The sequence below is a fragment of the Oncorhynchus mykiss genome, chromosome 17 (genome assembly GCF_013265735.2).
Source record: "Oncorhynchus mykiss isolate Arlee chromosome 17, USDA_OmykA_1.1, whole genome shotgun sequence".
Taxonomy (NCBI): domain Eukaryota; kingdom Metazoa; phylum Chordata; class Actinopteri; order Salmoniformes; family Salmonidae; genus Oncorhynchus; species Oncorhynchus mykiss.
Window position 1 is genome coordinate 28,898,537 of NC_048581.1, and position 24,445 is coordinate 28,922,981.

General features: G+C 39.6%; 1 protein-coding gene across 1 annotated transcript; it reads right to left on the reverse strand.

Annotated features, from left to right (window-relative positions):
- On the reverse strand, positions 1–24,040 carry LOC110493647 (integrin alpha-X-like). The gene is given in 32 exon segments (XM_036949636.1): positions 1–324; positions 327–569; positions 666–776; positions 876–905; positions 1,008–1,121; positions 2,208–2,333; positions 2,455–2,496; positions 2,599–2,706; positions 5,088–5,166; positions 5,272–5,349; positions 5,585–5,664; positions 5,814–5,912; positions 6,349–6,490; positions 6,605–6,675; positions 6,823–6,945; positions 7,157–7,323; positions 7,738–7,892; positions 8,071–8,201; positions 8,326–8,523; positions 8,717–8,857; positions 9,088–9,230; positions 9,374–9,497; positions 9,729–9,805; positions 10,141–10,276; positions 13,298–13,451; positions 13,553–13,695; positions 14,996–15,126; positions 15,891–16,005; positions 16,371–16,438; positions 16,675–16,772; positions 21,532–21,646; positions 23,898–24,040. Coding segments are annotated over 32 exon segments (3,642 nt in total). The 5' UTR covers positions 23,974–24,040; the 3' UTR covers positions 1–300.
- Positions 24,041–24,445: the final 405 nt, after the last annotated feature.

The following is a 24,445-nucleotide window of genomic DNA, read 5'->3' on the forward strand; positions in this document are numbered from 1 at the left end:
GACAAAAAATGTGCTTTTCTTTCAAAAACACTGACATTTCTAAGTGACCCCAAACTTTTGAACAGTAATGTATTTAAAAAAAAATGTATTTCAGACTTAATCACATATTGAGTGATATGCATGGTTCTGTGGTCAGGACAGACTATATTAATCTAACAATTATTCTCAGAGTTTTTTTTTTGCTTGGACCTCTACTCCTTTCTCTAACCTGCTACGTCAATTATCTTAACCTGCTGCGTAAGTTCTCCTAACCTGCTATGAAAAAGTCCCTTGCATATGGAGGTGGCGTCAAGAGTTTCTCTACTCCATCAGCCTGCTTCTGACTCTGACACATCCTGTTCTTCTTTTGGTCCCTCCCCTACCGCCTCACAAGTGGGGAAGCCATTGTTTTCTGTTTGACTGTCGTCAAGGAGAGAATTTGACTCCACTGCTCCACTCTCAGGCTCACTCTCAGGCTCTAGCTTTTTCTCTGTTATAGGCTGAACAGCGTCATCTTGCTCCCTCTGTTCCCCTTCATTCTCATCTTCCTGTGCATTATCAACGAGCCTTTTTCTCTTGAAACATCCCAGCTGAGTGGAAAGGAAAAACAATGTGAAGAATATGAATCAAAGTGTTGGTCCTTTACAATGCAGAAGCAAAGGTTCCGTCGCATCATTGATACTCACCATATACATGGCCATTGTGATGATGATCAGGAGAAAGAGTCCTACTCCAACTCCTGTCCCTAGTATCAGCTCTCTTTGTGGATGAATGAGGATCTCAGCCTGGACATCAATCTGGAGGAATACATTTTGAGATCATGAGTGACGATGGAATAAGCATTTTAAAAACAATTCTTATACAGTAAATCAGTTTAATTCTACAAACGGAATTACCTGTGTTTGGTGGAAGCTTGTAGAGTTATCCTAATGAGCAAAGAAATATATACAAAATTGATGCTTTTGTCAATCTTTGCTCAAGAAATATTTGTATCTTTGTTGAAGAAAAGTTTTTTACAGGAAACTTACCCCTGGGTCACTCGCTGTCTGGGCATATCGTTTTTTGTCATAGCCGAGTTTGACAAAACTGATGAAATTGACTGTTTCTCTGTCCCCAGTGAATTTCTTTGGCAATGACAAGCTCTGTAGAGTGAGATATTGTTAGTCAAACTACATTAAATAAAATGGTGTGCCTTGCTTCAATTCTTTAAAAGCGTTTTGTGGTAGTAGAAGAAGTGTTCTGATTTCAGATTTAAATAGCAGAGAAGTTAGACAAAAACGTCGAGCTTCGTCTAACTAGTTGGGAAAGTGGTCATAACGGCAGATGTGTCAAAGTTCAAACTAAAAGTAGTGCTTATTAGAACAGGTGTGTGATTTCAGATTTAAATAGCAGAGAAGTAGTAGACCCATATGTAATAATGTCTAAGTTGTGGTATAAAATGCTCGGAAAATGGTTAAAATGTCAGTTGTTTGTAAAAGTGTATGCAGTCAATGCAGTAACTAACAAAGCTGCATCATTTGATAGGTAGATAGATATCTGTTCTGATTTTAGATTTGAAAAGCAAATAAGTAGGCCAAGATGTCACACCCTCTAAGTGTTTGTCTAAGTTGTTGGGAAAGTAGCTGATTTGTCAGTTAATAAGCCAGGCAAGTGACGCGTTCCTACGTCATACTTCCGTGTTCATGTCCCTGGTCTTTTGCAGGGGCTTCAAGTTTATATCATAAAATCAGATGCCTTTTATGATGTTTTTGCGATGAAGACTATTGCAGTATGATTTTGCGCATTGAAGACCACTGAAAAGCCTTCAGAAGTTCAACAACCACTAGGCTACTTGCCACGTCTCTTGCAATGCGTACTCAACAGTGGGAAGTTAACTTAACGAATTAAGTTGATGTGGTTATTAAGAGATCTGTATCTCTCGATTTGTGTAATAAAATCTTGGAATTCATGGGAGTCTGTAACAATGGAACCTTTAGACTGTTGAAGAAATCCCATGGAAGTGGATGGAGGACAAAAAGCTCAATAGTTTAAAAGTATAATTTTATATTTATCAATAAGTCCACTCTGCACATTTAAAAGTTTGAATGGCGTTTCAAGCTTAAATGGTGTAGCGTGCTAAATAATAACTATGACAAAGATTTAAAAGTGGGATGTTTGCTGTCTCAGTCTCATTCATTATTAGCATGTTACTCTGCACCATTATTTGTTGAAGTTGTCTTAATACAGACCTTTGCATGTTGATCGAGGTCCTTGAAGGAAACATTTCCAGACAGCACAAATGTAACTGTCAAAAACTTCTCCAAAAGGAAACTTTCACACTCGATGGACTTGCAGCATTTTTCTGGAGAGCAGTACTGTAAACACAGCCAGAAGCAAAATGTGTGTTTCAGTAACATGATTTACTACACTGAGTTGTAACCTGATTGGATCGGTTACCAACAATGTCAAGAGTGAGTGCCATATTTGAATTCTCACCTCTGTTGTTGAATTGATAACCTTTCCACATTGAGTGTGGTTCTTCAAAGAAAAGAAAGGAAACTTGTATTAGGCTGTTTCCTATTGAAAGAAATTGTGGCATTAAAACATCAGCATTTTCGTAGGAAATGTGAACAGTTTTACCTGTAAGACAGATATTTCGTAGTCCTTCATTTCAAATCTGTGCTCAAGCTTAGTTGGGAAAGTGAAGGTGACTGTGATGGGTACAGACTTAAATCCCAAGTTCTGCACCTGTAAACAGTGACACAATTCAATCAACCAAACCTAACAATAACATTTATATTGAGATTTTATATGTCACAGAACATGTAACAAAACATATACCTAAGCCCCCAAAAGAGCAAGCCTCGGGCAACAGAGACAGTGGAGGTGACTGAGTGGATGGCTCATAATATCGTCTGGAAAGGAGCAAATGGAATGGCATCGAAAACACAAACATGTGTTTGACATATTTGATACCATTCCACTGATTCCGCTTCAGCCATAGCCACAAGCCCGTCCTCCCCAATTAAGGTGCCACCATCCTCCAGTGGACAGAGAATATGTTTATATGCACACTAATAATTAAATATTAAACTAATAATGGCAATACTCAGTTTAGCATTAGTCATGTGAACACCTTTCTCTGATGATCTTACTAGGCGTAAGGTCATGAGCAAATTAAGCATGAGCAAGGTCATGAGCAAAAAAAAATGTGCATACAAACTTTATACTCTGAGTGTACAAAACATTAAGGACACCTGCTCTTTCCATGACATAGACTGACCAGGTGAATCCAGGTGAAAGCTATGATCCCTTATTGATGTCACTTGTTAAACCCACTTCAATCAGTGTAGATGAACGGGAGGAGAACAGGTTAAAGGATTTTTAAACCTTGAGACAATATAGATATGGATTGTGTGTGTGCCATTCAGAGAGTGAATGGGCAAGACAAAAAATTAAAGCGCCTTTGAACAGGGTATTGTAGTAGGTGTCAGGTGCACCGGGTTGTGTCAAGAACGGCAAGACTGCTGGGTTTTTCACACACTACAAGTTTCTGTGTGTATCAAAAATGGCCCACCACCCAAAGGACATCCATCTAACTTGACACAACTGTGGGAAGCATTAGAGTCCACATGGGCCAGCATCCCTGTGGAATGCTTTCGACACCTTGTAGAGTCCATGCCATAACGAATTGAGGAAGGTGTCTCTCATATTTTGCACACGCAGAATCCAATTTTTATTTTTTTATTTTATTTCACCTTTATTTAACCAGGTAGGCAAGTTGAGAACAAGTTCTCATTTACAATTGCGACCTGGCCAAGATAAAGCAAAGCAGTTCGACACATACAACGACACAGAGTTACACATGGAGTAAAACAAACATACAGTCAATAATACAGTAGAAACAAGTCTATATACGATGTGAGCAAATGAGGTGAGATAAGGGAGGTAAAGGCAAAAAAAGGCCATGGTGGCGAAGTAAATTTCAATATAGCAAGTAAAATACTGGAATGGTAGATTTGCAGTGGAATAATGTGCAAAGTAGAAATAAAAATAATGGGGTGCAAAGGAGCAAAATAAATAAATAAAATAAATACAGTAGGGAAAGAGGTAGTTGTTTGGGCTAAATTATAGGTGGGCTATGTACAGGTGCAGTAATCTGGGGGTGCTCTGACAGCTGGTGCTTAAAGCTAGTGAGGGAGATAAGTGTTTCCAGTTTCAGAGATTTTTGTAGTTCGTTCCGGTCATTGGCAGCAGAGAACTGGAAGGAGAGGCGGCCAAAGAAAGAATTGGTTTTGGGGGTGACCAGAGAGATATACCTGCTGGAGCGCGTGCTACAGGTGGGTGATGCTATGGTGACCAGCGAGCTGAGATAAGGGGGAACTTTACCTAGCAGGGTCTTGTAGATGACATGGAGCCAGCGGGTTTGGCGACGAGTATGAAGCGAGCGCCAGCCAACGAGAGCGTACAGGTCGCAATGGTGGGTAGTATATGGGGCTTTGGTGACAAAACGGATGGCACTGTGATAGACTGCATCCAATTTGTTGAGTAGGGTATTGGAGGCTATTTTGTAAATGACGTCGCCAAAGTCGCGGATTGGTAGGATGGTCAGTTTTACAAGGGTAAAAGGTTGATTTGTAGGGGTCCAGATTTTGCAGCTCTTTCAGAACATCAGCTGACTGGATTTGGGAGAAGGAGAAATGGGGACTGCTTGGGCAAGTTCCTGTGGGGGTGGCAGTGCTGTTGACCGGGGTAGGGGTAGCCAGGTGGAAAGCATGGCCAGTCGTAGAAAAATGCTTATTGCTTATGCTTCCCAAACATGATATGATCACTGGGATAGAACGTATTTGTGACAGAAGTCCCATCAGGTAGCCTGATATTCAGCTGTCCATGTAAAATGCATTGTAAGTGAAATTGTTATTTTTTGCAATGCATTTAAACGTTTTAATCAAACTATTATATTAATCAGAGTATTCACACTAATCGGATTATTGAATGCATTTAAACGGCTTGAGTAACAGTAAAAGTATGTTTTGTTTTTAGAGTGTAAAGCATCAGAAAAAGTGTCCCTCACATAGAGTGAATCACAATTTCAAGATCAGTCACAGCAATAGCAGCTGATTGTTTACCTCATATACATTCACCAGTCTTTTAGGTGATGTGTCCTCCAGAGTAAAGTTCATGTAAGTGGTGGAGTCTTGGGGAAGGCTTCAACAACAACAAAAAGATATATAAGTCACTTTGATTTTATTCAATGAACTTGATGGAGTCATTCTCAAACAAAATGTCAAGTATAGTCTTGTAAAGACTTACGCTTTTGCTACCAGGTCAACTGCAAATTGAACAGGGATTGTCCGGGTTAGGGAACTATTGGTTGAGTTTCCATTGTCGCTGTAAACAAAAGCAAAGGTAAATGCATGTTTTGTGTACATTAATGGAATGCTATGAAGTCCTTCAGCTAATTGAGTAGAAGGTATTGAGGTTGTATTAAACTAGATCTTAGTTTTAAGCTATGTTTTGTTCAATACTTCGACAACATGGGGAAATGAAGTGTGTTTCCTGGACTGATTCTAATCTCTCGTCTAGCTGCTGCTCTAACATGTTCACACTGGAAGCAGATTTCTACCTCAGTCCGATGACGGTCATCTCCATTGTGTCGTTCCAGTTGTATGTATTCAAAATATGGAATTTACTGGTGAACACAGCCTGAAAAGGAAGATGGCATTGTTGAGAAGAAAAAATAAAGACGTTACTGATTTGTCACATCTTTATCATCTAAGGACAACATTTTAAAAGCTTTAGCAGTGTATTCACAGTTGAGCATTATTTACTGGTATATCTAAGTAATCACTCACGGTAGTTTTACTACGGTAGACAGGGAGGCTGACACTGCATGTAGTTCTGTCCATTTCATCTTCCAGACCACCACAGCTGAACACCGTTCTCCTTGTGGACTATGGAATACAGACACCATTTCAAGTGTGTAAATAATTCCAGTTTGTACATCTGAGTCACTGACATAGTGTAAAATAAACAAACAAGCTTGTTAACAGCTTAAGGAATTAATGCATTCAACACTTAATATGTTGCAAAATGTTATGAATAATTATATCGTAAATATAAATATAAATATTTGGCGTAAATAAATATTTGGCGGCAAACTGATGTTTGAATCAACGTTCTTCTATCCTGGTTCTGCAGACCCACAAGATGAGCAAGGCAAGCTTTTGTTCCAGCCCAGGAGGAACACCCCTGATTAAACTAATCATCTAACCCTTGATTGGCTGAACATGTTTTGGGTCTCCAGGTTTGAATAACACTGGTTTAGACGAGAGCAAGAAGAAAACATCAGAATGAATTACACAATAGATGGAGGGGTGTCGGTATTACCTTCAGAAGATGCATCATGGAGAATGAGAGGCCAGGAGGGTAGAGGAGGGTTAGACTGGTGTTATAGGAGTCTTCCCCGTGATTGGACAGTCTTATAGTCACAATAAAGTAACTCTGGTCCACCACTAATAAAGTTGATGTGCTGATAAGAGAGACAAGACCGTACAGTCAGAAAACATGCTTTTTTTGAGCAGACAGTAATCATTATAGTCACAAACAAGTTCCTTTATGTGGCCTCTGTTTATCAGACACTTACATGAAGTTGAAGTCCACCTCAAGCTCTGCCAAACAGGTTTCATTTTCTTTGCAGTTCTTTTCAAAGGGCACCTATGATGAATTCAAGACAATGTGTTTAGATGACCTGTTTTCACAGGTCTTTGGCTAAATTACAATACTCAGTCCACAGTCAATGCTAGTACTGTTGATCATTGTAAGTGAACAGGTTTTAGTCAGACCCAGAACGTATCCTCGTACCTCAACCACAGCCTTTGCAGGACTGTCAGTATTCAGAATGGCAGTACAACCCTCTTGTTGGCTTTCAGATTGAAAAAATGTAAGTTGGATGATTATGGGCGATAATGTGTCAATCACGCATTGCTGGAAGAAAATAAAATGTGGCATTCATTTCCCTATCCATAGTCCTGAAAAACCCTCATTCTCCTCACCACTGAATAAGATCAATACACAATAACAATTCAATAATAATTCAACAACCTAACAAGTTAATGTTACTCATTAAATCCCCTCCTTACGAGAGACATTATGGTTGTTGTATTGTTGCATAGCTACAGTTTCTCATTGATCCTACTGTCATGTAGACTGAGTGGTTGAAGCAGGTCCGCTCCTTTCTCAGCTCCACAGTAGAGAGAAGACTTCTGGCCCCTTTGTTCGTGTCATTGTAAAAGGCTCGGCTCCTCTGTCTCACTGGATCCACATCCAGCGTGTAGGAGACGTTCATCCCTGCACTCAGCACCACTGGAAAGGTACACAAGAGTCTGAAATGGCTTCCTTATCAGGGAGAGAAGTTCTGAACCTCATGGTTGCCTGCTGATGAACACCATTAAAGTAGAAGGCAGAGATGGAGTCAAGACCTTAACTCTTGTGACCCAGATCCAGACCGAGGTCCAACCTTTCGATACACTTGGACTTCATCTGGGTCTTCACCACAGGCTCTGTTCCAGACATTATTATGAGCCGCCCTTCCCTCAGCAGCCTCCACTAGTCTTCAGACTAGGAAGAGACCAAGACCCACCTATTGAGGTCAGTAATTTAGCTCTGCACCGAGGCTCCGGCCTAGACCACCAAGGCCACAATTGTGTGGTCTCAGATCATGATTTATGTTGGAAAGCACAAAGCCATCAGTATTCCAAAAGTTCTTAGAGTTCTTACCAGCTTTACTCTTTGTTGCCTCTGCCATGTTAAAGCAGGCTGTCAGAGTCACCACAGGGGAAATGGTCTCTTTTGCCAGACAGTCAAAGTTATCAGTGCTGATCTCCGAGGGATGGAAGTGGAGATGAGCAGAGATGCTGAGGACCGGTCTGGACCTGTTAGCGATCGAGGGTGAAGACAGTGATGTTAGCCTACATTGTACGATGTTGGGTAGCACCGGCCACACCTCATTGAGCACAGCCCCCATTCAGTGCAGATCCCACACTAGTGGGATATTTTTTACTGTCCGTTTTAAACCAGCTGTCTTTTCTTATCCTTTTTTTGGACTCGTACCTCAAGATGACAACTGCGCCACGCGTTCCTACTACGATGTCAGTCAGTCCATCCTCACCCAGGTCCATCTTCCCATCAATCGTCTGGCCAAAGAACTGGAGCTTAGATCTCATCATCGCAGCTGAGATGCGCTGCAGTAAGAAGACAAACATTTCATGAAAAGGCCTTGATATTGATATCCCAGGAGGGATGTATGTTTTCTTTGATCATTTTCTTTGAGCCTTTTTGAACGATTTCCATCTTCGTCTGTCTCACCTGGCTGAATTCAGGGCGAATCCCCTTTAGCTTTTCACCCAGGTAGATGTACACGGCCCCCCTGTGATCGTCCTCAAGTGGAGCGCCCACAGCTACATCCTTCAGCCCATCTCCATTCAGGTCTGTGAGAGAGGAGATGGAGGAGCCGAATCTACCCTGAGCCATCACTGAAACATTCATCTCCATCCTCAGTTCCAGCTAATAAAGGAGAGATCACATGAAGATAAATCCATATTACATTGTCTTTTTGTGCAGTGTTATTAAAGAGGATGGATATTTATGTCCAAATGAATCAATATCAGCTTCCGGATCACTTTGTCCCTGATGAACATTTTCAGCCACAAATTGCAGCATTTTAATCTGTTGTTCAGAGATTCACAGTTTAGCCCACCTTATCAGTCAGTGTGTAGACGTAGATCCTGCCCTCTCTCTGTCGTTGGTGAAACATTGGTGCACCCACCAGGAGGAAGTCTGTGTTGCCGTCTGAGTCTATGTCCACAGAACACAGCTCTGCCCCGAAGTAGGAGCCCATCTGAGAAAATCCAAACTTACATTCATACAAAAATGGTTTTGAAATGTTTTAAGAAGTCTTCTGGTTTTTGAATAGAACTCATAAGTAAACATAAAAAGTGACTGTGTTCCTCTTTACTATGGGAGTAGCGATTCAACCTTTGACGTAACCCCAAAAGCTGGTTTCATGCTTTCTTGTAGATCTCGATTGATATACCACATTGCTTACAGAAATAGCTAATGTTTACCAACCTGTTCTCCAGACAATCTTTGTGCCACAGTCCAGTTGTTGTTAACCTTGTTGAAAAGTAGGATCCGTCCCATGTGTTCAGATCTTGGTGCTCCGGTAAAATATAGAAGGTTCTCGTTCTTCTTCCCAACAGCTACAGAGTATCCTATAAGAACAATAAAGAACTGTAGGTACATTGTAACTACACTCCCTTCTCTGAAACATCTGAACTAATGGAGCCTTGAAAAAAGTTGTTTGTTCAAATTCACTTTTGAGCAATATATTTTTTTGAGCTTAATGTTCCATTACCCATATAGGAATCTTTGTCCAATGTGGGGTCCTGAATTTCCCTTTCCTCTGATCTCAGACCCTCAGTCTCAAAGAGAGATCCACGCCAGTTGTTTGATCCTACTGAGCCCAGAACCAAGGTATCCTGTAGAGGAAATAAAACATTGGGTCATATTGTATGACATTTTTTTAATAAGCATTCATTAACTATATACTGTGTCTATAAACTAGTTGCCATGGTGGTCATTACATTTATAAATGAGTATTTAAGCATTTACAAGGATTTGTAGTAAAACGTAGAAGCATTGTCGTAAACATTTTACAAATTAACATTTAAGATGATAAAACATACTGGAAATACTATCGTGTATCTCACCTTATTAACGTAGACAGCACTGAACCCACTCTGAGACATCTCTTTCGTCAAGTTTCCAGCCAGAGCAGTCTTGGAACCTAGAATATAGGAACACTGATATAACTAGCGATACTTCTACTGTGAAATGTATTGAGTAAGGTGTTATAACCAGAAATAAATACCATCAGGAGGTGACCAGTATTTCCAATTCATTTTTTTTAATTTTTTTTTTTTTACAAATAGTAAATCTCCATTGATAGCAACTTTTTATTTGACCTTTGTCCAGACCTGTAAAGTTGGGTCAGCTCAGGGATTTGAACTTGCAACCTTCCAGTTACTAGTCCAACGCTCTAACCATTAGGCTACCCTGCCGCCCCACTTTGCTGTAAAATAAGTCAATACTAAGGGATTTCAACTGAATCTGGAGTTGTACCTTCAATGTTGAAGATCTTTTTTTGTAAGTTGTCTAGGATTCCTTTTAGTCCGTTGTAGTCCTGGATGAGGAAAGTGTTGTTCTCTTTTGGCTCTGATGCTAGTGACTTTAGTTTCGTCAAATCGACATTCTTGACCTGCCAAGAAATATATCACTTGAGGACAGGAATTATAGTGAAGTCTAATTTCCTTTTCAATATGCATGATATTTAAACATTCACTTCGTAACTGGGAAGTTGGACTGGACCCTTGAAACTACTAATAACAATAATAATAACAGCTGTATTTGTATAGCGCTTTTTAATACAAGTAACAAAGTGCTTCACATCATTCAAAAAAAAAGAAAAGTAATAAACAGGAGGAAGGAGAATAACAATACAAATTCAACCTGGACCTTGGAATGGCCAACAGTGCCCTGTCAGAGGATCTCAAGCTGCATCCTGGCTCATAGGGAGATAAAATATCTAAGAAATGGAATGGGGCTTAACCAAGCCTTAAAGATGGAATCCTTAGTTCTCCTTCCACCAAAGGCAAACGCAAAGCCTAGACTCAAGACTAGACAATGACAGCTCTCTTGTGCCTGCACAAATGATGTCACGGAACACACCTGACTAACCAGAAACACCTGTCAATCCAATCCCAATACTTCTATCCCAATAATTACGGAAGGCAATGTATTTCTTAGATGATATCGTGAAGGCGGGTCTGGACAACCTTCACATGCAGCTCGAGGTCAGGTGGGGGCCAAATAAAATAACCTCAGATTTCTTATTGTTGAGCCAGATAAATTGTCAAGCATTTGATGTCAACAAGACACTTGTGAATGGTAGCTACACTAGGTTGGTCACTGGGTCTGATTGGTACACAAAGCTGCGTGTCATCTGCATAGCAGTGAAACTGAATGTTAGGATTGCGGATGATGTCACCAAGGGGAAGCACGTACAAGGGGTGAAAAATGGGGCCTAGAGTTAATCCCTGAGGGACACCATAGTGAATAGGTGTTGGGGATGATACTGAACCACCCATGCTCACTGAAAAACTCTACATAACTGTGAGTCACAGTAATCTCTTATGCACTCTGGACATGAGTTAGTAGTACCCAACTCGCTAATGAACACTTATCATCAAAACAGTATGTTGTTTTAAAACTCACCTCATTGTGATTGATTAATTTGAAGAAAGAAGTTCAACAACAGGTTGAAACTGAGTGGAAAACATAGTTGTTGTGGATGTTATTTCCAAGTCTAACACAACAAAATGGACAGCACTTTCTAAGGTGATGATTAATTCAAAACACTAGAGCTTATGCATACCCCCCCACGTAATGAAAATAATGACTGTAATCTTTTTTTTTAATACTGATTTAAGATATCTTGGTACATAATTGGTCTATAATAAAAATCAGAGTTAGCCTACAATTATAGTGAATGGGAAAAATATCCTTTCTATTTAATTTGCTAAATTTAATTATATTCTACTTTCTATAAAATCATATAAGGGACAAGGGACATAAACATATCTTATCTGCTAAATCAGGGTAGAGAAGTAGTTTGCTCTTGCATCTTTAATCACAACATTGTAATTTCTCATCAGATCCTTCATTATCTCAAAGAATACTTGATGTTATCAGGCTTTCCTTTTACGTTCAGCATTTATTTTAAAAACATTTTTTAAATAACCTTTTAAGGGTAACGAGTGGTCATCTAACCAAGGTGAGACTCTGGCAGACAGTTTATCCTTGGTTTTAACTGGTGTCGCTGAGTCTAACGTAGCCTGACATAACGTATGTAATTGAACCTGTTCAGCAAATCATCAGTGTGATGTCACACAACAGGATCATTAGCAGAGGAGTAAAAAGCATTGGTAAATTTACTAGCAGTTGTAGAGGTATTGATGGGAGTGGGAACAGACACATTTTTAGATGGAGGAGAAAGCATTTTAAAACCAATACTGAGATGGTCAGAGACACACATCAATAGTTTCCAAGTTATCAATATTCAGACCATAGGACAGCAGGAGATCAAGAGTATGGCCTTTGTTGTGTGTTGGCCCTGTGGCATGTAGCACAAAGTTAAAGGAGTCTAACAGGTGAAATATGCACTATGCAGAAATTGCTCTGCCATTTCTAATAGTTTGCTTAATTTCAGTTTGTGACAAAACGCGGAAGTGTAGAGAATCATTGTACCATCCAAACCGCTGTGAAATATATTTTCCATTACCAAATATATTGTACTTTCAGCTGTTTGAAGCTGGTTTACAAAACTGAAAGTAAAAGACACTAAATCGAAACATAAAAACGGGAAGCATAAAAATAGCGCACATAGAACAGATCAACCAGATCTACCGCTATCTTAGACTTGCTTTCAATGAGATTGACAGATCTATAACACACATTTCTATGTGAAATTGATTGGGTCACCCACATACATTTCAGCTTTAAAAAACTCCCCAGCTTGTGTATTATTTGGGGAAAACACATGAATGTAAGCAGCATACATTGAAATCATACATTAAAAGCACTAACACTGGTATACACAGGTGATCAACTAGTCGAAACGACCATTTGCCAATATATTTGCACCTCTGTGAACTTTAAGTGAAATTATTTGAAAATGTACCTCAATCCAGGGATGGAAGGTAAATTGAGAATTGACGGTAAATTGATCAGATGCTGCTTTAGCATTAGCTAACTAGCATGAGGATGAACAAGCTAACTAGCATGAGGATGAACAAGCTAACTAGCATGAGGATGAACAAGCTAACTAGCATGAGGATGAACAAGCTAACTAGCATGAGGATGAACAAGCTAACTAGCATGAGGATGAACAAGGCAGTTTAATAAAAAACTTGCTGTATTTCAATCTTCTTCATTCCCCGTAGATTGTTGTGGGATAAGTACTGTAGCACTATAGCGACATCTTCCATCCCTGGATTGAGGTACGTTTTCAAACCATTTCACTTGAAGTTCACAGAGATGCAAATATATTGGCCTTTGGTCGTTTCAACTAGGAGGAGCGCATGCCTCCTCGTCAAAATGTAATGGCTAGTGATCAACCAGCTGTAGTTATGGGAATGAAACCAGTTTCAAATGAATTTAGTCATACAATTGTGTGGTGTTGTGTTGGGAGGATACAGACTCTCCCCTTTTAAGGACTTACCCCAATAACGAAACGGATGATGTTTTTGTCATCACTTCCGTTGATAGAGTTAAACCTTTTATCAGTATCACTGGGATCTCCATCTGTTATTATGACCAGTACTTTAGTTGCATCTGCGGTGGCGCCGGCGGCTTGGTTTTCAAAAATGTTTTTCCTGAATTAGATGTATACAAACAACAGATCAAGCTATCTTTCTTACACCACAATCCCCGTTCATCAAGTAAAACTGATTAATAATGATCAACTGTGACCTACAAAAGAAAGTCTATCGCCTGATGTGTGTTGGTTAGACTAGACATGTGCTTTTCTTTCCAAAGATTAGTCAAGGCTCTCCCCTCTTTGAAGTCATTGAAGTTGAAAACTGTCCTGGCCTTTGATGAGAACTGAACCGCTGCAAACTGTGGTTTAAAAAAAGAGGAAAAGTTTACTAATATTGATTTAATTCCATACTTTCCATGCAGCGACATTCATGGGTATTGCACATACACTCTTAGAATTAGTGGTGACTCGAGGAACTCTGAAGATCCTCAAGGAACCCCTGAGGTTCTACAAGGAACCATTGCTAGTCAATGGTTCATATTTACACCATTTGGTTAGTTGAGGGGTTCTTGGAGGAACCTTTAATGGTTCAATGTAGCATCGGGTTCGTGGAGGAACCCTGGAGTGGAGGCGCGGCTTAGTATGGGTGTGGCTTTAAGATAATGTATATATTTTTTAGGCCACCCATTATTAGAGTAAATTTCACTCCTGTTTATCTGTTCTGCTGTATTATCATCACTTGTGATGGTGAAACCCAAATATTTTTGTAGCATCAATGAGGCTTACAGAGGTGTTCCTCAAGAGCCTATGCTCTTCCAAAGTGGGAATAGTTGCCACTTCATTACTATATGTAAACAGAATAGATCATATTATTTACATTATATTCAAATATATAATATGTCTAATTATTCAAGCATTTAGGTTGGCATTGTGAAACTTAACATGATGAACAGGAATGACATTTACGCTGACGGGTGGTCAAAAATATATACTGTACTCTATATCATCTACTGCATCCTTATGTAATACATGTATCACTGGCCACTTTAACTATGCCACTTTGTTTACATACTCATCTCATATGTATATACTGTACTCGATACCATCTACTGTATCTTGCCTATGCTGCTCTGTACCATCACTCATCCATATATCTTTATGTACATATTCTTTATCCCCTTACACTGTGTATAAGACAGTAGTTTTGGAATTGTTAGTTAGATTACTTGTTGGTTATTACTGCATTGTCGGAACTAGAAGCATAAGCATTTCGCTACACTCGCATTAACATCTGCTAACCATGTGTATGTGACAAATAAAATTTGATTTGATTTGAAAAAGTCTGAAAGTCACACCTCTAATAAGCCATGCCTCCGATCTGATAGGCTGCCACCACTACAATATATTATTAAAAGGTTCAAAATGTAACTCCTCCCATCAGAAAAAGGTTCCGGTTTGGACCTTTACACAAGGGTTCCTCCAAGACCCTTTTCAGAAGGGGTTCCTCAAGGAACCTGTTTGAACTGGAAAAGTTCTGCCGGGGTGGCAACCCAAAAGCTTCTTCTAGGCACCTTTACTTCTAAGAGTGTAGATAAACAGATGTATGTTCAGCAACCTCACCAGCATGATTCAAGTTATTAAATTTAAAGGGAAGTTTACCTTGATTGAGGAGTTTTCTAGGGTTGTCATGATATTGTTTATGAAACCTTTGTTCTTATCAAATTCATCCGTTGTCATGCTTCCTGATCCGTCAAAGAGGAAAACGAGGTCCACTATTTTCTTAGTACATTCTGTAAGAGAAAGTGAATTACATAAATGTATATGATGGATAACACTCACAACATTCTTTACATATTCAGGAATCCAAATCTTATCATTCACAATTAATTTTTCAAATCAAATCTAATTTTATTTGTCACATACACATGGTTAGCAGATGTTAATGAGAGTGTAGCGAAATTCTTGTGATTCTAGTTCCGACAATGCAATAATAACCAACAAGTAATCTAGCTAACAATTCCAAAACTACTACCTTATAGACACAAGTGTAAGGGGATAAAGAATATGTACATAAAGATATATGAATGAGTGATGGTACAGAGCGGCATAGGCAAGATACAGTAGATGGTATTGAGTACAGTATATACATATGAGATGAGTATGTAAACAAAGTGGCATAGTTAAAGTGGCTAGTGATACATGTATTACATAAAGATGCAGTAGATGATATAGAGTACAGTATATACGTATACATATGAGATGAATAATGTAGGGTGTGTAAACATTATATTAGGTAGCATTGTTTAAAGTGGCTAGTGATATATTTTACATAATTTCCCATCAATTCCCATTATTAAAGTGGCTGGAGTTGAGTCAGTGTGTTTGCAGCAGCCACTCAATGTTAGTGGTGGCTGTTTAACAGTCTGATGGCCTTGAGATAGAAGCTGTTTTTCAGTGTAATTTAGTATGACATGAATAAACAGTCAATGTATACCTAAAACCCTTGGGTTATGTTATTATTATCAACAATTGTGTACAAGTTTCGCCTTTATACCTTGGAAGGCAGGTGTGAAGTTTGAGGTGATCTGGAGCTGGCTGTTGAACTGATAACAGATACTGTTCAGATAGGAGTTCCCATCACACTCGTGTGCCAGACCAGGGCTGCAGGCCTGAATGAGGAGAATAAATCATTGTAAATGTGATAAAATAATGGGTTGTCTGGTGGACCTTAGATGTCTCCAAAGACAGTTACAGGAATTTGCCATGATCATTTTTAGATAGCTGAGGTATTGTTTTATGACTCAAGTGAAGCAAGTCATTCAGGTTTATACAGGCAGCCCAATTCTGATATGTTTTTTTACACTAATTGGTGGAGCTGATCTGATTGGTCAACAGACCAATTAGTGAAGAAACATTCATAAATGGGCTGCCTATGTAAATGCTGCCAAACATATATTACATATGTACAGTACACTCACATGGAGTATTTGAAAACAAGAACATGATCAAAACAACTGTTTGGTGGTTATCTTACAGTGAATGTTGGAGGAGATGTAGATTGTCCAGCCATAGAGAGTCCAATGTACTTGATTGTGTCCGTTTCTGTTGGAAGGCAAAAGGCAGACTTGCAGAATCAACTAGTGTTTCTCATTTTCAAGATCTTGTTGACATTTCAGCAATATTTTAAAGCTCTGACAAATATCGATTAGCCATGGTTACCGTGGTAGGTGTTACATGTTCTAATAATTTGTATAATTATTCATTTTGTTAAGGTAACCACCTTTCTAAATTGCAGTCCAGTAAGTACAGTATAGTGTATCATCAACTTCCATCTCTACCTTGAGGAGTGTAACAGTCTGTACAGTCTGTTCTGTCTTGAGCACATCTACAGATTCCACCAGATCCGTTCTTCTGATATGGGGCACTGACCATTACCCTGTGTGTGAAAGGTTAGTTTGGTTGATTTAGATGAGACTGTATCCACTTCTTGTATATATGACAAACTTTAGATCAAGAATGGTTGCATAACGTTTCTGACAATATGGTAAATTACTATTTATGTTGGTTACTAAGGTCAGAGTAGCAGCTGCATGTTGAAGGAATAAAGCAGGATGTTGTCAGAGGTGTGATATGATGAAACACAAGTCAGAATTTCCATTCCATCAACGTATGCATAACTAATTCACTGATGCACTTTAGTCGTGGGCATTGGATTGAGCTCACATCATTTAAGAAACTAAATAAGAATAGAATATGTTTCTAAACACTTCCACATTAATGTGGATGCTACCATGATAACTGATAATCCTCAATGAATCTTGAATAATAATGAGTGAGAAAGTTAGAGGCATAAATATCATAACCCCTAAAAAAAATGCTAACCTGGTGAGAGTTAAGCATGTCTTAGGGTATGATATTTGTACGTATACCTTTCTCATTTTTCAAGATTCATTGAGGATTATCTGTTATCATGGTAGCATACACATTTATGTAGAAGTGTTTAGAAACATATTCTATTCTCATTTACAATAAAAGTGACTCCAAAATGACACAATACATTATTGACCATTCATTTCTATTGGGCGCAAAATAATCTGAAACACAACCAAAACGAACAGCAAATGCATCCAACAAGTTTGTAGAGTCACAGCTTGATGAAATCATTGTGTTCTAGGAATATGGGACCAAGTACTAACATTTTTACTACTTTAATACACATACGGTGCATTCGGAAAGTATTCAGACCCCTTGACTTTTTCCACATTTTGTTACGTTACAGCTCCCGAGTTTTTATTTTATTTTTTTATTTTATTTTACCTTTATTTAACCAGGCAAGTCAGTTAAGAACAAATTCTTATTTTCAATGACGGCCTGGGAACAGTGGGTTAACTGCCTCGGGGGCAGCTCGGGGGCAGAACGACAGATTTGTACCTTGTCAGCTCGGGGGTTTGAACTCGCAACCTTCCGGTTACTAGTCCAACGCTCTAACCACTAGGCTACCCTGCCGCCCCGGAGGCGCAGCAGTCTAGAGTGCATCTCAGTGCTAGAGGCGTCACTACAGATACCCTGGCTCAAATCCAGACTGTATCACAACCGGCCGTGATTGGGAGTTCCATAGGGCGGCGCACAATTGGCAGAGTGTCGTCCAGGTTTGGCTGGTGTAGGCCGTCATTGTAAATAAGAATTTGTTCTTAACTGACTTGCCTAGTTAAATACATATATTTTTAAAGCCTTATTCTAAAATGGATGAAATCAATTTTCCCCTCATCAATCTACTCACAATTCCCATAATGACAATGCAAAAACAGGTTTTTAGAAAAGTTTGCAAATGTATTAAAAATATAAAATGTAAAGATCACATTTTACATATGTATTCAGACCCTTTACTCATTACTGTGTTGAAGCACCTTTGGCAGCAATTACAGCCTTGAGTCTTCTTGGGTATGATGCTACAAGCTTGGCACACCCGTATTCAAGTTTTTCCCATTCTTCTCTGAAGAGCCAATCAGGGGAGATGGGTTGGGGAGTGTCGCTGCACAGCTATTTTCAGGTCTCTCCAGAGATATTAGATCAAATTCAAGTCCGGGCTCTGGCTGCGCCACTCAAGGACATTCAGAGACTTGTCCCAAAGCTACTCCTGTGTTGTCTTGGCTATGTTCTTAGGGTTGTTGCCCTGTTGGATGGTGAACCTTCACCACAGTCTGAGGTCTTGAGCACTCTGGAGCAGGTTTTCTTCAAGGATCTCTCTGTACTTTTCTCCGTTCATCTTCCCCTCGAATCTGAGTCTCTCGGTCCCTGCAGCTGAAAAACATCCCCATTGCATGATGCTGCTGCCACCAAGCTTTGCCGTAGGGATGGTGCCAGATTTCCTCCAGACGTGGCACTTGGCATTCAGGCCAAAGAGTTCAATCTTGGTTTCATCAGACCAGAGAATCTTGTTTCTCATGGTCTTGAGAGTCTTTAGCTGCCTTTTGGCAAACTCCATGTGCTGTCATGTGCCTTTTACTGAGGAGTGGCTTCAGTCTAGCCACTCTAATATAAAGGCCTGATTGGTGGAGTGCTGCAGAGATGAAACTCTATTGAAGTTGAGTTCTTGGTCACCTCCCTGACCAAGGCCCTTCTCCCCCGATTGGTCAGTTTGGCCTGGCAGCCAGGTCTAGGAAGAGTATTGGTGGTTCCAAACTTCTTCCATTTAAGAATGATGAAGGCAACTGTGTTCTTGGGGACCTTTAATGCTGCAGAATTTTTGGGTAACCTTCCCCAGATCTGTGCCTCGACACAATCCTGTCTCAGAGCTATACGGACAATTCCTTCAACCTCATGGCTTGGTTTTTGCTCTGAAATGCACTGTCAACTGTAGTGCCTTATATAGACAGGTGTGTGCCTTTCCAAATCATGTCCAATCGATTGAATTTACCACAGGTGGACTCCAATCAAGTTCTCGAAACATCTGAAGGATGATCAATGGAAATACGATGCACCTGAGCTAAATTTTGAGTGTCATAGCAAAGGGTCTGAATACTTACGTAAATAAGGTATTCCTGTTTTTTATTTTTAATAAATGTGCAAAAATGTCTAAAAACCTGTTTATCTTTGTCATTATGGGGTATTGTGTGCAGATTGATAAAGAGTCTTTTTTAAAATCCATTTTAGAATAAAGCTGTAACGTAGCAAAATGTGTAAAAATGCATTGCAAATGCATTGAATAAGTGAATTTGTCCCAACATTTTTGGTCCCCTAAAAAGGTGGGACTATGTACAAAAAGTGCTGTAGTTTCTAAATGCTTCCCCAGACATGGATGAAGACACACTCTAACTAACCCCATAGTCATTGTATAATGACAGAGCTAAAACAACAAAAAATGTGTGACTGTCCCAAAACTTTTGGAGCTTACAGAGACATTTATATTTCTAAATACATTGCTATGGATATACAGTTGAAGTCTGAAGTTTACATACACTTAGGTTGGAGTCATTAAAACTCGTTTTTCAACCACTCCACAAATTTCTTGTTAACAAACTATAGTTTTGGCAAGTCGGTTAGGACATCTACTTTGTGCATGACACAAGTAATTTGACCAACAATTGTTTACAGACAGATTATTTCACTTATAATTCATTGTATCACAATTCCAGTGGGTTAGAAGTTTACATACACTAAGTTGACTGTGCCTTTTAAACAGCTTGGAAAATTACAGAAAATGATGTCATGACTTTGGAAACTTCTGATAGGCTAATTGACATCATTTGAGTCAACTGGAGGTGTACCTGTGGATGGATTTCAAGGCCTACCTTCAAACTCAGTGCCTCTTTGCTTGACATCATGGGAAAATCAATATAAATCAGCCAAGACCTCAGATTTTTTTTTTAGACCTCCACAAGTCTGGTTCATCCTTGGGAGCAATTTCCAAATGCCTGAAGGCACCACGTTCATCTATACAAACATAGTACGCAAGTATAAACATCATGGGACCACGCAGCCGTCATACCGCTCAGGAAGGAGATGTGTTCTGTCTCCTAGAGATGAACGTACTTTGGTAAGAAAGGTGCAAATCAATCCCAGAACAACAGCAAAGAACCTTGTCAAGATGCTGGAGGAAACAAGTACAAAATTATCTATATCCACAGTAAAACGAGTACTAGATCGACATAACCTGAAAGGTCATTCAGCAAAGAAGACGCCACTGCTCCAAAACTGCAATAAAAAAAGCCAGACTACGGTTTGCAACTGCACATGGGGACAAAGATCGTACTTTTTGGGGAAATGTCCTCTGGTCTGATGAAGCAAAAATAGAACTGTTTGGCCATAATGACCATTGTTATGTTTGGAGGAAAAAGGGGAGGCTTGCAGCCGAAGAACACCATCCCAACCGTGAAGCACGGGGGTGGCAGCATCATGTTGTGGGGGTGCTTTGCTGCAGGAGGGACCGGTGCACTTCACAAAATAGATGGCATCATGAGAAGGAAAATTATGTGTATATATTGAAGCAACATCTCAAGACATCAGTCAGGAAGTTCAAGCTTGGTCGCAAATGTTTTTTCCAAATGAACAATGACCCCAAGCATACTTCCAAAAGTTGTTGCAAAATGGCTTAAGGACAACAAAGTCAAGGTATTGGAGTGGCCATCACAAAGCCCTGACGTCAATCATATAGAAAATATGTGGGCAGAACTGAAAAAGCGTGTGCGAGCAAGGAGACCGACAAACCTGACTCCATTACACCAGCTCTGTCAGGAGGAATGGGCCAGAATTCACCTAACTTATTGTGGGAAGCTTGTGGAAGGTTACCCGAAACATTTGACCCAAGTTCAACAATTTAAAGGCAATGCTACCAAATACGAATTGAGTGTAAGTGTAAACTTCTGACCCACTGGGAATGTGATGAAAGAAATAAAAGCTGAAATAAATCATTCTCTCTGCTATTATTCTGACATTTCACATTCTTAAAATAAAGTGGTGATCCTAACTGACCTAAGACAGGGACGTTTTACTAGGATTAAATGTCAGGAATTGTGCAAAACTGAGTTTAGGTGTATGTAAACTTCTGACTTCAACTGTATATAGTGCATGTTTGCAGACATAGGTGCATTTTTCTGGTCATTTTTGTTTCCTCAGGTGTGTAATACTGTTTTGCAGATTAAGTTTGTAACATAATGCATTGCATTTCTCACTACTATGATAACAGTAACACTTGCCCTTTCTCCTTGCCAGATATGAATTGCAGGACTTTGTAACCAAAGAAATCCTTTTCCTCCCCCTTGTAGATTTTTGGGTTTGCTTCATCAATGTTGAAAGCCATTGAAGAGACAGCTGGCAAAGAAAAGAAAGAAAGGTTCAATCGGATGACAGACACAACTATTTGGGTTAGATGCATAAAAATGATATTCGTAAATATGAACTGTTTAGTAGGCCTAATCCACGATGTACAATAAAATACATAATTTAAAACAGCATTTCACACAAATCGTAGATATCCGATCTTCCCTACAACACGGGAAATTGGCATTATTTCATATTATAGATTGTGGTCAGTGAAAACCAGTGCTGGCGCTATATGTGGGCAAGATTTGGACACAGATTTGGATACAGTTATTTATTGATATAAATATTACTGCACCAGAGCTACATGCTCTAGCCAGTCAAACTTCCTGCCAGTTCATTGCCAACCCTATAGCTTATTTTATCCTCAGGAAGCAAGAGCAAGCTGCTTCTCCATATTAGCTCCAAAAATTTCTAAAAAATAAGTGACCAAACTATATTGCTATTCCTGGGACTTGCATTGAGCTAGGCAACTCGTACAAGAGCTATTATCAATAGACAGAGGAGAGGGGAAGAGAGAGAGGCCAGTGGAGCTGATGCCAGCGGAGAAGTGTGAATTGTGAAAGATGGGAACAGTGAAGACAGAGATGTGTTACAAATTCGGGTAATTCATATATTAATCAATCATTCGCAGGCCTATGCTGTCATACCCCCTGACCTGTGCTATGCAAGACCGGGTCATAGAATATCCACCAGAGACAGATTTAAATATCATATACGCCTTCACAATAAAGGTCTACTATCACATAGCTGTATCTCTCCCCCTTCAAACTTTCCTTGTCAATTCATTTGGTAGGCTACATTGTTTTAGCATTATCTAAGGCCTAGGTTTTTAATAGCCAAAGTTGTTAGGAAAGGAGAAGTGTGATTTGCTCGTGTGTTTAAAATGCGCTGGTGGCTTTAAATGCTGGGTCCTTTTGACGGGTATGTTTGTGAGTTTGCTTATTCTCTCTATGTCCATTCAGAACTTTTACTGACGTAAATTCATACATTTCTGTTGTTGCTCATTGTGACGAGACTGTAGTTATCAATTTGGCCGAGTGCTTGGCCTCTGGCCATGGTCCTGATGTTGTCGCTCCCACCGCGGAGACGCACAAAACAGCTAATTGCTGGGCTGGCACATAGTCTGGATGACACAGGTGAGCATTAACGTGTCTCCATTTTACCTGGGCTTCTCCCAATCGTTACAACATACCACTACATGTGGCTCCGCTGTGTTCTGAATTACATTTAGGCTAACAGTTGGTTAAAGACGTTCTTGCCCTGGGCCCCATCATTGTTTAGTCCAGCCCAAATAAATGGCTCCGGTCCAGTGTGTGTTGGAACCTTCATTGTTAATGCTTTGCTTATTGGTTATGTGGTGCATTGCCACAGAACCATTTTGGTGGAAGATTTGTTGCATATATTATATATATGCTAACTAGAAATATAGCATCAAAAACAGTGCCCCCAGCTGATCATAGTCTGGCGCAGGCGTTGGTGTAAACAAGGTTTACTGTAATATGTGCACATGGCTGAGAAGCTGCACAAACATATTTTGAGGAATCCTAATTTCAACATTCTTGACTGAACATAGGTGTGCTATAGGCTACTGTTGTTCAGCCAGAACTGCCATCATCAAAAGTGAATGTTTGTGAATAACTTCTTTGACTTTTTCACCATGAAAAATGTGTGATAAATGGCCAGTAGTTCATGCTTATCATTGACTGTCTCAAAACCATGAATCGACAATAAAGTTGTATCTAGGTTTAAAAGGTTAAGTGACCTACAGTTCCAACCAACTACTGCCTCGAATTGAAAAATGGGGAAGTCGGTTACCGTTGACGTGAAATCACAAATACAGATACTGTATGACTAGTTCTGTTTTCTAAAAAGCTCCCAAAATAATGACAATGGAGCATGTAACAAGTGAATAACATTTAGAGCATTAGATGTAGATTTGATTGGGATCCCCAGTAGCCGATGGAAATGGCAACATTAGGCACTTTTCTTTTAAATTATCCTTGTGCAAGTTGAGCATCCACTTTGAAAACATATCCTCCTCTACAATACTTCAAGTGTGTCTATTGATTACAATGGCGTGAACAGTTCAACATGGTAAGACTAAGATTTAGTCAGGAATAGCAAATCTAAAACTAAACTACAATTTAAAACGTGTAGTATTGAAAGTAATTGACTTGTTTTTACTAGTTGAGCCGATGATAATATTAAGCTGAGTGAAATCCTGTTAGTCAGTGCTTACCCATGGCTCCCATCCAGGTGAGCAGGGAGAGGGGTCCCTGCCTGGACATCTTCTCCTTCACTTTGTTCACTAGCATGCAGTAAGGAAAACACTGCAACACTCAACCTTTGCAAATGAAACTTACTTGTCTTCCTGCACTTTGTTTCATGCGTGCCTCTTCTTATAAAAGGCGTCTCCACCCCCAAAAGGAGCTGCGGTGGATCACTATCATTTGGGTGAGAAAGTGGATGTACATTTTTTTTGCAATTTGCTATTTTGGATGGTTGGTATTGGTACTTTGCCCTGTCCCCTTCTTTCATACTTCCCCAGTGAGAATAACTTCTAAGTATCAAAATGTGAGAACCCTGTCAAGGAAACCGGTATCGAGTACATACTACAGAGGCAACAACAAACACACGAGAAAGCTTATTTGGCAATTCAGTTGAGTTTCATTTTATTTCACATATGATTCTAGTTTGAGTTTTATTGATTGTGTTTGAAATCACATAGGCCTAGTAACAGAACCAGAAAGGTTACTTTGTCAAACCTCAGACACTCTTGGATACCAG